General features: G+C 33.3%; 1 protein-coding gene across 2 annotated transcripts in view; it reads right to left on the bottom strand.

Annotated features, from left to right (window-relative positions):
- SMC1B (structural maintenance of chromosomes 1B) overlaps positions 1 to 12,589 on the bottom strand; it is a 71,445-nt gene that overhangs the window by 32,277 nt on the left and 26,579 nt on the right. For both annotated transcript variants that reach the window (XM_010983429.3, XM_064491372.1), the window contains exons 9-12: positions 12,308 to 12,515; positions 10,773 to 10,958; positions 8,943 to 9,122; positions 1,853 to 1,999 (exon numbers count right to left, since the gene is read on the bottom strand). In XM_010983429.3, the coding sequence (XP_010981731.1) occupies positions 1,853 to 1,999; positions 8,943 to 9,122; positions 10,773 to 10,958; positions 12,308 to 12,515 (721 nt within the window). The remainder of the gene's footprint in view (positions 1 to 1,852; positions 2,000 to 8,942; positions 9,123 to 10,772; positions 10,959 to 12,307; positions 12,516 to 12,589) is intronic.

The raw sequence follows: 12,589 nt of genomic DNA, 5'->3' as shown, positions 1-12,589 counted from the left end.
CCTTGCCAGAATATCTCCTTGAATCAAAAACTGGTCATTTGTATACAAAAAAGAAGAAAGCTAAATAGGAAAAATAAATAAATAATCTAAAAGCATTCTACTGATTTAGTATCTGTTAAAGTTGACATTTCAAGAAAGTGTGGGGGATTACAATAGTCAACAAATAATACTTTGGAAGGAAGCATTATTGAATTTCTTTTGTCATTTTAAGGAAGAATAAAGTCTTTCTGAACATGGCATTAAAATCCAGAAGTTATAAAAGATTAATACATTTGGCTATATAAAGAAAAGTTTAAAAACACATACTGTCAAAATGAAGTCAAATGTCAAATAGATACTGAGCAGTAAAAAGGAATGAACTTTTGATGCACACAACAACATGAATTCCAAAAGCATCAAGCTAAATGAAGAAAGCGTAACACTAAAGACTACTTGCTGTATGATTCCACTTATGTGAAATTCTAAATGAGAAAAAGCTATAATGATAGAAAGTCAATTGGGCTGCAAGGGTCCAGAAGGTCCAGGGGAGGGGACTGACTACAAAGGGGCACAAAGGAATTTGGGGGGGTTATGGAAATGTTCTATATCACGATTTTGGTGGTGGTTACATGACTACATACATTTACCAAACTTATTGAATTATACATTTAAAATTGTTGACTATTACTGTATACAAATTATACTTCAATATAGCCAACAAAAAGTCCAGTAGAGAATATACTTACAACATATATGACTAAGCACTTATTTACTTATGTACAAATAATTCTTGAAGTAGTTAATAAAATAACAACCTAAAATCTAAAAGAAAAATGTGCACAGGAAATAAATAAGAAGTTCACAGAAGAAAAAGTTACAAAGAACCAATGAAGACATGAGTAAATGCTCAACCTCAGTAATAATTTAAGAAATGCATATTCAAACAATTGGATTACTTTTTTTAAACCAGACTGGCAAAGATTAAAATATTTGCTAATATTTAGTGCTGCAATCTAGAGACATACACATTCTACTACAGATTTCCTTTTGATGGGAATTTAGCAATATCAACATTTTAAATACACATATGCTTAGATCTAGAAATTCCACGCATAAATCATCATAGAGGTACATGTAAAGATACGGTAACAACAAACATTTCTATAGTGCTTACATTTTTGGCAGGCATTGTTTTAAGTATTTTATCTGGAATATCTGATTTAATCTTTAAAATAGCTCTAAAAGGAAATTCCTTTATTATCCCCATTTTACAGATGGGAAACTAAGGTACAAAGGGGTTGGGTAACTTGCCCAAGTTCATACTGCTGGCAAAGTCAGGATTCAAATGCAGGCAGTGTGGCTATAAGATTTACACTCTTAGCCACTGTGTCATTCTCCCTGTCTAAAGAATGTGCAACGCTGCATTGTTTATAACGGCAAAAAACAGAATGTCCATCATTAGAAACTGGTTAAATAAACAAAAGCTATATAATGAAATACTGGGCAGGGTTCATTAAAAATAAAGTGGTTTCTTATATGTTAAAATGAAAACAAGTCCATGTTATGATATTAAATGACAAGGCTTATTGGAAACACTATCCACAGCAAAAGTCTAATGAAACTAATCAGAAAAGTAATACATAGGTATTTGTATGTAGAGAGAAAATTTCTGAAGGCTATGCATCAAACTGTTTAGCAAGTACCACTGAGATGTAAGCATGGGTAAGGGAAAGATTTTCATTTACTTTATTCCATTCTGAATAATTTGAATTTTTTTGAAACTATAGGCATGGTACTTTTATTATCCAAGAAATTAGCTTAAGAACACAATTAATCTATTTAGTATTCTACAATTTTTACAACATGGATTTACCTTTAATTCTTGGATTAGCTGGGTTCTTCTGTCTCTTAAATTCTTTAACTCTTTCTCATCCCAGCATCTAGCCTTGTATTTTAAGTCACTTGACCCTCCAGAGATCACCCCAGATTTTAAAAATAATGTTCCATCAAGAGCTACTGTCTGTAAAATTAAAAAATATTTTATCTTGGAAAAATGCACATAAGGAAGATAAAACCAGAATATAATATGGCAATTTTTACAGCTGAGAATTTATAGGTGAGAAAAACCACTTACTGAACTCTACTAATAAAATAATTAGCTTATGAGGGATACTAGCCAACCAACAAATTCAAATGCAAAATCCTGTTTTGCTAAGGCCCAAAGCAATTCCAGGCAACAAATTAGCAGCAATTAAAAAGGTTCAAAATAAAACTGTGTATTAGTTTCAAACATATTCAATATTGAGAAGCAAAACCCAATAATATCTGTATTTAATATCACACAGTTTGCATCACGTAATACTGTATTTTGAAGAATCTGACATCACATGTCAATGATATATTATGAAAACAACCTTAGTAACTTTAGGATACCAAAACTATTATGTTCTAAAATGAATATGAAACTGGGACCAATAAAAAAATTTAAATGGAATCAAAAATATAAAACAGCTTGAAGTTTATAGTCCTGTGAGTAACCATATATGCTTTATGGAATAAATGAAAATACTTCATGTTTTACAAATGTCTGTAATTAAGTGGTCAAAACAGAGGAGACTGACTGAGGAGGACTATGACCATGTAACGAGCTAATAAAAAGAAAGCCAACAAACAGGAGTCTCATTCATCTCTACTTTCAGACAAACATTCCCTGTGTTTGAGACATTCTATACTGGGGACTGGAGTGACCAAAGGCGCAGAAATATGGTACTGATCCTTAGGGAGTCATGCTAATAGTGAAAAGCAACATATTAACATACCATTACAGCGTAAGGTGATGAGACAACAGAAACACACTCAGAATAATCTGGAAGCATAAAGCTGGGGTGTTCCAACCCAGCCCAGGAGGTCCACAAAAGACTTCCTGAGGAGATGACAGCTTTCAGTGTTCTTATTAGAGGTACTAGTTAGAATTAGATTAATTATATTTAACAGAAAATGTATCTCTCTCTTGTGATTAGAGTCTGTATGGAGGTCGCATAGAAAACAAAAAACCAGACCCCTCCGACCGCACCGCTCTGCCATCCCAGCACTGGGATTACTCCTCACGGGAGACAGGCCTTGTACTTTCTGGAAGGCCTTGGGGGCTCCCCTCCCTCTCAACTGAGGGCTTAGCAATGAGTCTTCTCATCAGGTCTGAACTTTGGAAGAACCCTAGATATCTACCGGATACCTGCAGCAATGGCAGGAAAACTGAACTCCTGCAGGCAAGCCCTGGTCTGGAAGGCAGTTTCCCTCACTGGGAGGCCGACTGTTACGAGCTCAGTTTACTCCTCCGACCTCCCCATAAAAACGTAAAGCGGCATGGAGGAAGCTTCCCAGTCCTGGAGTGCTTTTAGCTCATGCTGTCTCTGCCTGGCCAAATCACACCTCTGGAAGGAAAGCTGCGGAACCAAGCAGGCTCCACTGCTTCTCTGCTTTTAAGCTGTTCTCAATAAAGCTTACTTTACATCTACACTGTGTCACTAGTGATGTGTGTGTCACTGTCTCTTATACAATCTTCAAAGTCATTCTGTAGTCCAAGATAACTCCTAGAGCTCTAGCTATTGTGTATTACAAGAAAGAAGGAAGGAAGGGAGGGAGCAAGGCTGGTAGACGGGGCAGATTGTGGAGCTCTTTGTATGTCATCACAGGAAGAATGAGAATCAAATGCAACAGAGGACTGATGGGGCCTGTGGTGGGGGGAGGCGGGGGGTTAGCTCTGAATGGTTGGAGCAAACAGGAGAGAGAAGTGGGTAGATGTGAACTTTAAATAGACCACTTTGGCAACCCATCTGGAAAATGGGTTGGTCTAAGCGAAGCCAGAGGTGATGGTATGAAATAAGCCAATAACGCCTAGGGTAAAGAAAAGGAAAAATATTTGAAAAATACTTAGGAAATATAATCAGGAAAGCTTGGGAACTAGAAAGGTTACAAGGAAATCCTTGAGGAAAACTAGAATTTCATTTGGCTAGAACAGTGGTACCAAGAATTGAGTTACGGAATACAGAACAAAGATCAAGATTTAGAAAGAAGAAAATGAATTTAGTTTTAGATATGCTGATATTACAGTGCCTGTGGGCTAAAAAGTTTTCATATTTATTTACAATGTCTATCTTAGCTATTTCTTAAAAGAAATTAGATTCTTTTATAATTATAATAGATTATTATAATGAATGTAAATATAAAATAAGAGCTACAAAAAATAGAGATAACAAATTATAGAAGGTGAACAAAGAACAAAGTATAAGTAATTTAGACTATTATGAGAAATCACTGAATTCAATCAGATAAATAGGAAAAAGAAAAATTATTCAATATATGATGTTTTGACAAGTAATTAACCATTTAGGAGGAAAAAGCTAATACCTGCATCTAATGACAAACATCAAAATAAATTCTAGATTAAAATTAAAACACAGAAGTGATACTGTATTTTAAAAAGTGAAGAAAAGTTAATATGTATTTGATTTCATAGTAAAGACTCAAATATACATATACGAATAGTTACAAAGGCTAAGAGTGATATAGTTGATTATCAAACATATGGTATATACACCATAATACTCACTAGATCTTTCTAGGGTATGGTTGCTAGATTTAGCAAACAGAAATATAGGTTGTCCAATTAAATTTGAATTTCACATAAAAAACAAGTAACTTTGTAATATATGTACAAATGTTTTATCTGACAACTATTCTAGGGGGCAAGACAGGGATGGTTTTTATTTTCCTTTTTGAGTTCTATTTTCAAATCTGAACATTTACTAACTTGTATTTCTGATGTGTAAAAGACAAACATAACACAAAAGAAAAAAGTCCATGGGGTTGGCTTGGAGAGAAGTGTATCAAGAACTTTGAGGTAAGAATCTGTCATAATATATATGGAATTCTAATGCCAGCTCTCTCTTCCCAGCCATGATACTCTGGCAAGTCAACCCCTCGTCTTTCAGTAGGGCTACAATAATCTTTCGAGATTCTTTTTACTCTGCTGCCTGGCTGACTGCTTCTGCTGTCACTGCCACATTTACCACTGCACATACTTGCCTGACACTGCATATAGGCTATCTGATTCTATGTTTGCAACACTGTGAGGTAAGTATTTCCACTTTACAGACTGGGACTTAGATATTAAGAAACTTGCCTAAGGCCATACATAGGGACTAAAGTCCAAGTTGGTCAAACATCTATGTCCATGTTCTTAACCATGTTATACACCTCCTTCAATTCTAAAAACACAGTGGGCAACAATTTATAGAATTATAGGAGTTTTTTTGGTGATAGTTTCTAGGTTTATTAAAATAATTTATTTCTTCTAAAACTAAATTTAGTCTCAAATAACCTAGTTTCACTTGATTTACAAATTCCTATTCTGGAAGGACTATAATTTCTACTTCCAGCCTGCAAATTCCTTAACTTACAGCTTACATTAGTTGCTCAGTGCAGTAATCCTATGCCTACTCTGGGGTTACATTCCTGAAAAAATACCTTGGCTGGCACAGTTGGGATCTCATATAAAATCAGGGGCTGGAGGAATTTTTAAGTAGCAAAGAAGTTCCAGAGTTATAGAAAACTCTGGGTTAGAAAAATAAGGAATTCTCTGGTATTAAAATTTTGTTCTGTGGGATAATTCATCATTCCACTGAATCAACTCCAACTGTTTCAAAAATACTGTTTCAGGTTATAAGCTGCTAAGGTGGATATTCCTATAATTCTGTGTTATGCAGATTATGCATATTTTTAAAGTTTCATTGGTATGAAAAGTAATATACTTTATACTTATAATTTTATTTCTGAATGGGTAAGATAGTCACATAGTTCAAAATTCAAAATATACAAGAGAGTAGAGTAAGAAATTTCCCTGGCATCCCTGGCTCCAGCACCGTTTTCCTCTCCAAAAGTAATCAGTGCTATCAATCTTTTATGTATTCTCTCAGAAATATTTTTGCATAAACAAATACACACATACATTTCTTTTCCCCATTTCTTACACAAATGGAAACATACTACACATTAGACTATGTATTAACTTTTTTAAAAAACTGAATCTCAGAGAATGTCTCATACCTGTATGAGAATCATTCTTATTTAAGGTTGCATAGTGTTCCATTGTATGAATGCACTATAATTTTATTCAACTAGTCTTGTGCAGATTGTTTCCAATTGTTCCTGCTACAAACAATGATTCAATGAATAAATCTTATTTGTATATCATTTCATATGCATGTGAGTTTACGTGTATGTGAGGTTCCTAAGAAGTACAACTGCTAGAACTGTCCTTCACAGAGCTGGTACAAATTCTCACCCCCACAGCAGTGATGGAGGGGCCTCTTTACCAATAAAATGTTAGCGAACTTTTTGATGTTGATCAATCTGATAGAGGAAAATAGTATTTCAGTGTAGTTTTAGTGGGAATTTCTCATGCTTTAAGTGAGGGTGAATTTTCATTTTTAAGAGTAATTGTATTTCCTTTTATCAAAGTAAGTTTGTTCATGTACTTTGTCCATTTTCAACTTTATTTTTGTTCTTTTCCTTAGTGGTTTGTAGGAAATTTTGGGTTTTTATTGAGTCACAAATATTTTCCCTGCTTTGACATATCTTTTGATTTTTCTTATGGTGGTTTCTGCCATGCAGAAATTTTTATGTTTATATGAATTTATCCATCTTTTGTAGTTTTGGGGTTTGTTTTTTTTTTTTGGTCATATTGGAAATGCCTTACTGTCTCTGACATTAAGAAAAATTTTTCCATGGTTTCTCTTATTATCTCTACAGTTTCATTTTTTTACATTTACATTTCTAAACCATGTAGAATCTATTCTGATATGAAGTACGAAGTTTAGATTCAACTAACTATATTTTATTCCAGATGGTACCCATTTTTTGAACTTACTATACCCTACTACATTTTTATTTTCTCTTGTTTAATGTGTGTAATCTTTGTAAAAATGATCTTTTCACAAATTACCAGCTAGTTAATGACATTTTTCTGGGTCTGCTTTTTGCTACTTCATATTAAACAGGTAAAACATAAATAGATCTTGCTTTATATGTTTTAGAGTAATAGCCATCCAGCCTATGGGACAAGGAAGCAGATAATTGTTTCTTTCCTCAAGAAAAATGGATGAAATAATTACATGTATTGAAAGAGACTCTAGATTTTACAATTTTGTTACATAAATTTTAAAAATATTTTAAAGTTGAGTTATCATAAAAATCTTGACGACCGAACTACTGACAACAAAACTGCTGTGATTTATATTATGTAGTTTATATATACTGTATGTAGCTTACAAACTAACCAAAGCATCATTTTGTGATGCAATTTTCAGTGTTTGAATAAAGAAAATCCTAAAACATATCAAATCAACGGAAAAATATCAAGTCCATGGAAAACCAAGAGCACAAATTGAAAACATCAGATGATTTCTGTGAAAATTTGACATCTATTCAAATGTTTTATGCATCCTAAAACAGAGAATTTTTTAAAGTGGAATAATAGTAACGGGAAGAAGATAAAAGTCCCTGGAATATACTTAAGATAAAAATACGACAAATAAAGCCGATTAAAATTCTGAAATAACAATAAGAACAAAATATAGCGTGAAGGGGTAAGGCATATTACTATGAACAAGATACAAACCATAAATATATGTTGAACAAAGGAAGGGTTAAGTACAGTCTTATCATCATGTGACTTCTTTAAATTGACCACACAAATTTTAAAAAATCAACTTTACAAAATCAATTTTACAAATATACAAAAATCAATTTTAGTATGTTAATTAGGCAGCAAAATAAGGAAGACACCTTAGTAACTCACTTATTTCACCTGCTTAAATTCAGTATGTAAAAATCAATGACTGATTACTAAGACAGTGATGGTATTATCATTAAGATTATCACTGATAGAAGTACTAAAATGCATGAGAAGTTAATCATATTAGACAAGTCAATACACTTAATACTGGAATATTTAATACTGGAAATTCCTCTCTTTCATAAGAATAACCTGTTTTGTGTTAGTTTGCAATTCTGGACATTCCAGATCAAATGTGTAAATTGACTAGTAAATTTAAAAATGACTATTCCTCTTAAAGACCTATTTGCCAAGTACTATTTTGCATGTTATTACTTATTTTAATCCTATAACTTCTATAACTCTAAAAAATAGGTACTATTATTTCCCCAATTTTAGATCGGAAAACTAAAATTAGAAATTTTAAAACTTGCCTAATGTCACACAATTAATTACTAAGTCGCATCACTGGTCTTACTACATAGTTTACGCCTTTAGGCACTGTGTTATACTCATCACAAATACAGTTGTTTAAAAAAACTATGTCAGATAACTTGAGAAATTTGACAGTGCTTAACTAAATACAAACTCTATTTTAACTGAGAGTAAAACAATATTTTAAAAACCAAAATTATTCCTTTGAGAGATTAGCATTTAGTAACTTCATTTCACTTATGCTATTTCTATAACTTCAAATGTGTTAAAAGGACAGTATCTCCACTAAGCTATGGCAGAATTAACCGAGAATGTAAAATAAGCACCTAAAATCTTCCCTGCTATTCAGAAACACATGTACTACATATGTAAATACAAAGAAAAGCTGAGATTCAGCAAGGACATTTTTTGTATACAGAACAGAAGAAAAGAACAGCTTTAGGCTATTACTACAATAAATCTAACTTCCAAAATATGATTTGTGATTTTGGGAAGTGTTATAGAAATTAATTCTTTAAAAATTCACCTGAACGTTGTAAAAACTACTGAAGCCATAAGCATTCTTATGTTTTACGTTAGTTTTCCTTATATAAGAGAACATATAAAAGCACATATAAATATTTGTGCGTGCGTAATATGTTAGTCTTATAAATACTGTTTTAAATTATCCAAAAGTGAAATCTAAGCCTCTTACTTTCCGTCTTTCGGGTCCACCGAATGCAATATGCCTTGCTTCTTCCACAGTCTCACAGACAAGGCCATTTCCACACACAAACTGAATAACTTTCTTCAGCTGAGGAAACTGAGTCTTTATGACATCAATCACCATTTTACAGCCTTTAATCTCCCTTAATCTTTCATTGATTGGCTTGATCTAAAAGGTTTAAAAATACTTAGTGTATTAAAATAAAAACCAAATACTCACTATATTCTTTTTCAAAAAACATACATAAGCGTGACAACAAATGATTAATAGTATGCACTCACATACAATAAACATTTGACAAGATCAATATCCTGCAATTGGCTTGCATAATATTTTTTTAAAAACACAGTTCATAAAAAGCCAGAAGATATAATTTCCAGATTCAACTCTGTCACTAAGTAGCTGGGACAAAGCAATGCATGAGAAGCACTTCATGCACTCAAAATCATAAAATCTAGTGGGAGATAATACCCATTTATATACTTCCAAAGGAGTAGCACAACTATATGGAACTCAAAAAATCATTTTAGGTTTAAATGATCAGGAAAGCTTTCAGATCTTCTTTGACATGACTTTTAAGTTGGGCCTATAAAGAGATCAAAACACATCTATGTATAACTAAAAAAAAACAGATCAAAACACATCTATGTATAACTAAAAAAAAACAGTAAAACAAAGCAAAACTCCTGTGTGTGTATGTATACATATGTGTGTGTGTGTGTATATACATATATTTATATAAACTTATATGTATGGAAGCAATCTTAAACAGTAACAATAAAGGAATTGGGCATTGAGAAGAGATAGGGGTATTTCCTTTACACCTGATACACTTCTGTATTATATTTTTTAAAAATGAGTGTGCCTTGAAAAAATCTTAAGCACGAAATAAGTAAAACAGGATTTTAACAGGTAGGTGAATTAGGTTAAATAGTTTTTGTATGGAGAAAGTATAAGCAGAAGTGTGAAAGCATCAAAGGCAAGTCCGGACCATTAGCACCCAGCTAGCATTTGCTGAGCCCCTCCTATGTGCCAGGCACTCCACATGTAATGATTCCTGGCAATAATCCAGCAAGGTAAGGACTAACTCCACCACTTCACAGATGAAAAAATTGAAGCTCAGAAAAATTAAGAACAAATCAGTGAGAACTAATTAAAAGGCAGGCTGAAATTCAAATTCAGGTCAGTTCAACTCTAGGGCATGCGATCTTAACCACTATACACACTGCCTGCAGTTCAAGGACTTGAAAGCTGAGCCAAGTAGAACATTTTCTTTAATAGGCAGTGAAAAAAATCACTGAAGGATCAGTTGTGATAATGACAGAGTTCCTGCCTCAGAAATTTAAACTCTATATATTCTAAGGCCTTTCAAAACATACCTCAAGACCCCAAATTTAGCTTGCTCCACCAAGAGCTGACATGTATTTACTGGACCACATATTTACAGTCGAGACCCGGGGTTGACATTTCACCGACAGAAAATATGCCTTAGCCATGTCCTATACTTTGCTACAGAACAAAATAAAATGCTGCCTAGTAGGCAGACTGGCACACTGTTGGAGCAATGTCCTCAAAATCATCAAGGTGAATTATGGCAAAACTAGATTAGGAAGAGATGATATGAATCAAGAAAGATAGTACCTGCTAGATGGTACTCTTTGCCTGCCAATACGTTAACACCAGCCATCTGAATGCCTGACTAACTGGCATGCAAGCTATGATTTTTTTAAATCACTACCACAATCTCAGGTAACAAAGACATGCTTTAAAAGACAAGATTTTATCACTACTAAACGTTAAGGATTATAAATTTCTTACATCAAGGTAATCTAGAGCAAGGAACGTCTCAGGTTCAGCTCTTTCCTCCTTCAGAAATCGAATACAATCTTTTGCTACCTTTTCAGAAGTTACAACAATGGCGACCATGTACCGGCCAAAAAGTTTAGTAACAGCTAGCTGGTATTTCTTGTGAATAGGATGACACAGGTCAAGTAGTCTTCCAAACTTAGCAAGTTTCAAAAAAGGAGAGAAAAACAAATACATTAGTGATGAATATATAATTCATTGTTTTCTAATGTAACAAAGCAGCATAGATCAAAGACTAATTCTATAAAAATTATAAATATCATAATTTAACAGAGTCTCATCCAAATGGACATAAATTTCATTATGAAATATCCATTTAGGTGTATCATACTTCACTTAATAAAAGATTAATAAGGAAGGACTAGTCATACCAGGGTACTAAGATATTTTCCAAAGCTACAGCAATTAAACAGAATTCATCCATTCCCTTCTTTATTGAATAATACTATATGAGGCACCTACTACATGCAGGTACTGAACTAGACACTGGTTAAACAAAAAGAAACAAATACATATGAGTTTGCTTCTTGCTAGATTAAGAGATACTATGTAAGCATTCTCAGGAATTAATTGATTTATCAGTTTGCCTTCTTCAGAATGAAGAACAAGCAATGCTATACTTTGATCTTTTTTTTTTTAAAATCCTCGACTGTTGCCATCTCTGAGGTTTATAGCATGATGTAGTAAGGTGCACATAGCCTTACCCCGCCGACATTATCTAGAAGGCAAGACAAACATTTAGGAGTCAGAAAGTCAAGAAGGATGCTGTAAAATTACAAATGAAGATGAGTGGCCAGAGAGGTAGGAGGAAAACCAGCAGAATGTGGTATTAGGCCAACCGACAGGTGTTTCAAACAGTGGAAGTGGTTAACTGTGTCAAATGTTGAAAACAGGCCATCATAAAACAAGGACCACACAGTGTATATTGGTGCTGGTCATAAGAGAGTGAGATGCCAGACCCAATACTAAAGGACATAATTCTGTGAAGGTAACAGTCCAACCATCAGGTTAAAAACTGCTATATTTGGACTAATGAAATACACTAGTAATACTGGATGGACAGTCGTATTTAGGGAATAAAAATTTATTGTTTCAGTAAAAATTCATACTTTTCAAAAGTATGTCATTAATGTCTACTGAAAATATATTTCTAAAAAAACTGAAATAATGAAGAAAGTGAGGTTTGAGGCCAGAAGTCCACGGGGCACCAGACTACTTCATGGCACCCTTTGTGTCCTTTGGGACTACTGGCCATAACTTGGACTTTCTGTGTAATATGTTCATGTCAATGTTTCTCTCCAATAATTATCTGTCTATAGACATGACATTTTACCCCAGTTATTTATTATTGTATTTTAAATATAAATAATAAAACACAAAACTTACAGATTTCTGAAATACTACTGCTTCCTAATAATGGTAAATTTTCATTTCCAAATAAGAAAGTTTAGCCTTTTAATTTCAATTAACTAGTCATTTCTAATTACCACAGAATCTGGGTAAAGTCTTTTAAGGTGTTCCAGAATCTCTGCTCTCTTTTGTTGACGTCTTCCCTCATGGGTATCAATTCCAGCATTTTGCAATTCACTTCTGATAAGATTCAACTCTTCATTAACTTCAGACATTCTTGATTTTGTTTTTTCAATTTCATCCACTAGGGCTTCCTCTTGCTCTTTTTTCTCTTTCAAGCAATTCCTACATAATAATAATACATTATATAGCAAAAAGGAAAAACCAAAATTTAGGAATTACAAGATACAATATACTCT

This window comes from Camelus dromedarius, chromosome 11 (genome assembly GCF_036321535.1).
Source record: "Camelus dromedarius isolate mCamDro1 chromosome 11, mCamDro1.pat, whole genome shotgun sequence".
NCBI classification, from domain to species: Eukaryota; Metazoa; Chordata; class Mammalia; order Artiodactyla; family Camelidae; genus Camelus; species Camelus dromedarius.
This window is presented reverse-complemented; position numbering and strand designations above follow the sequence as displayed.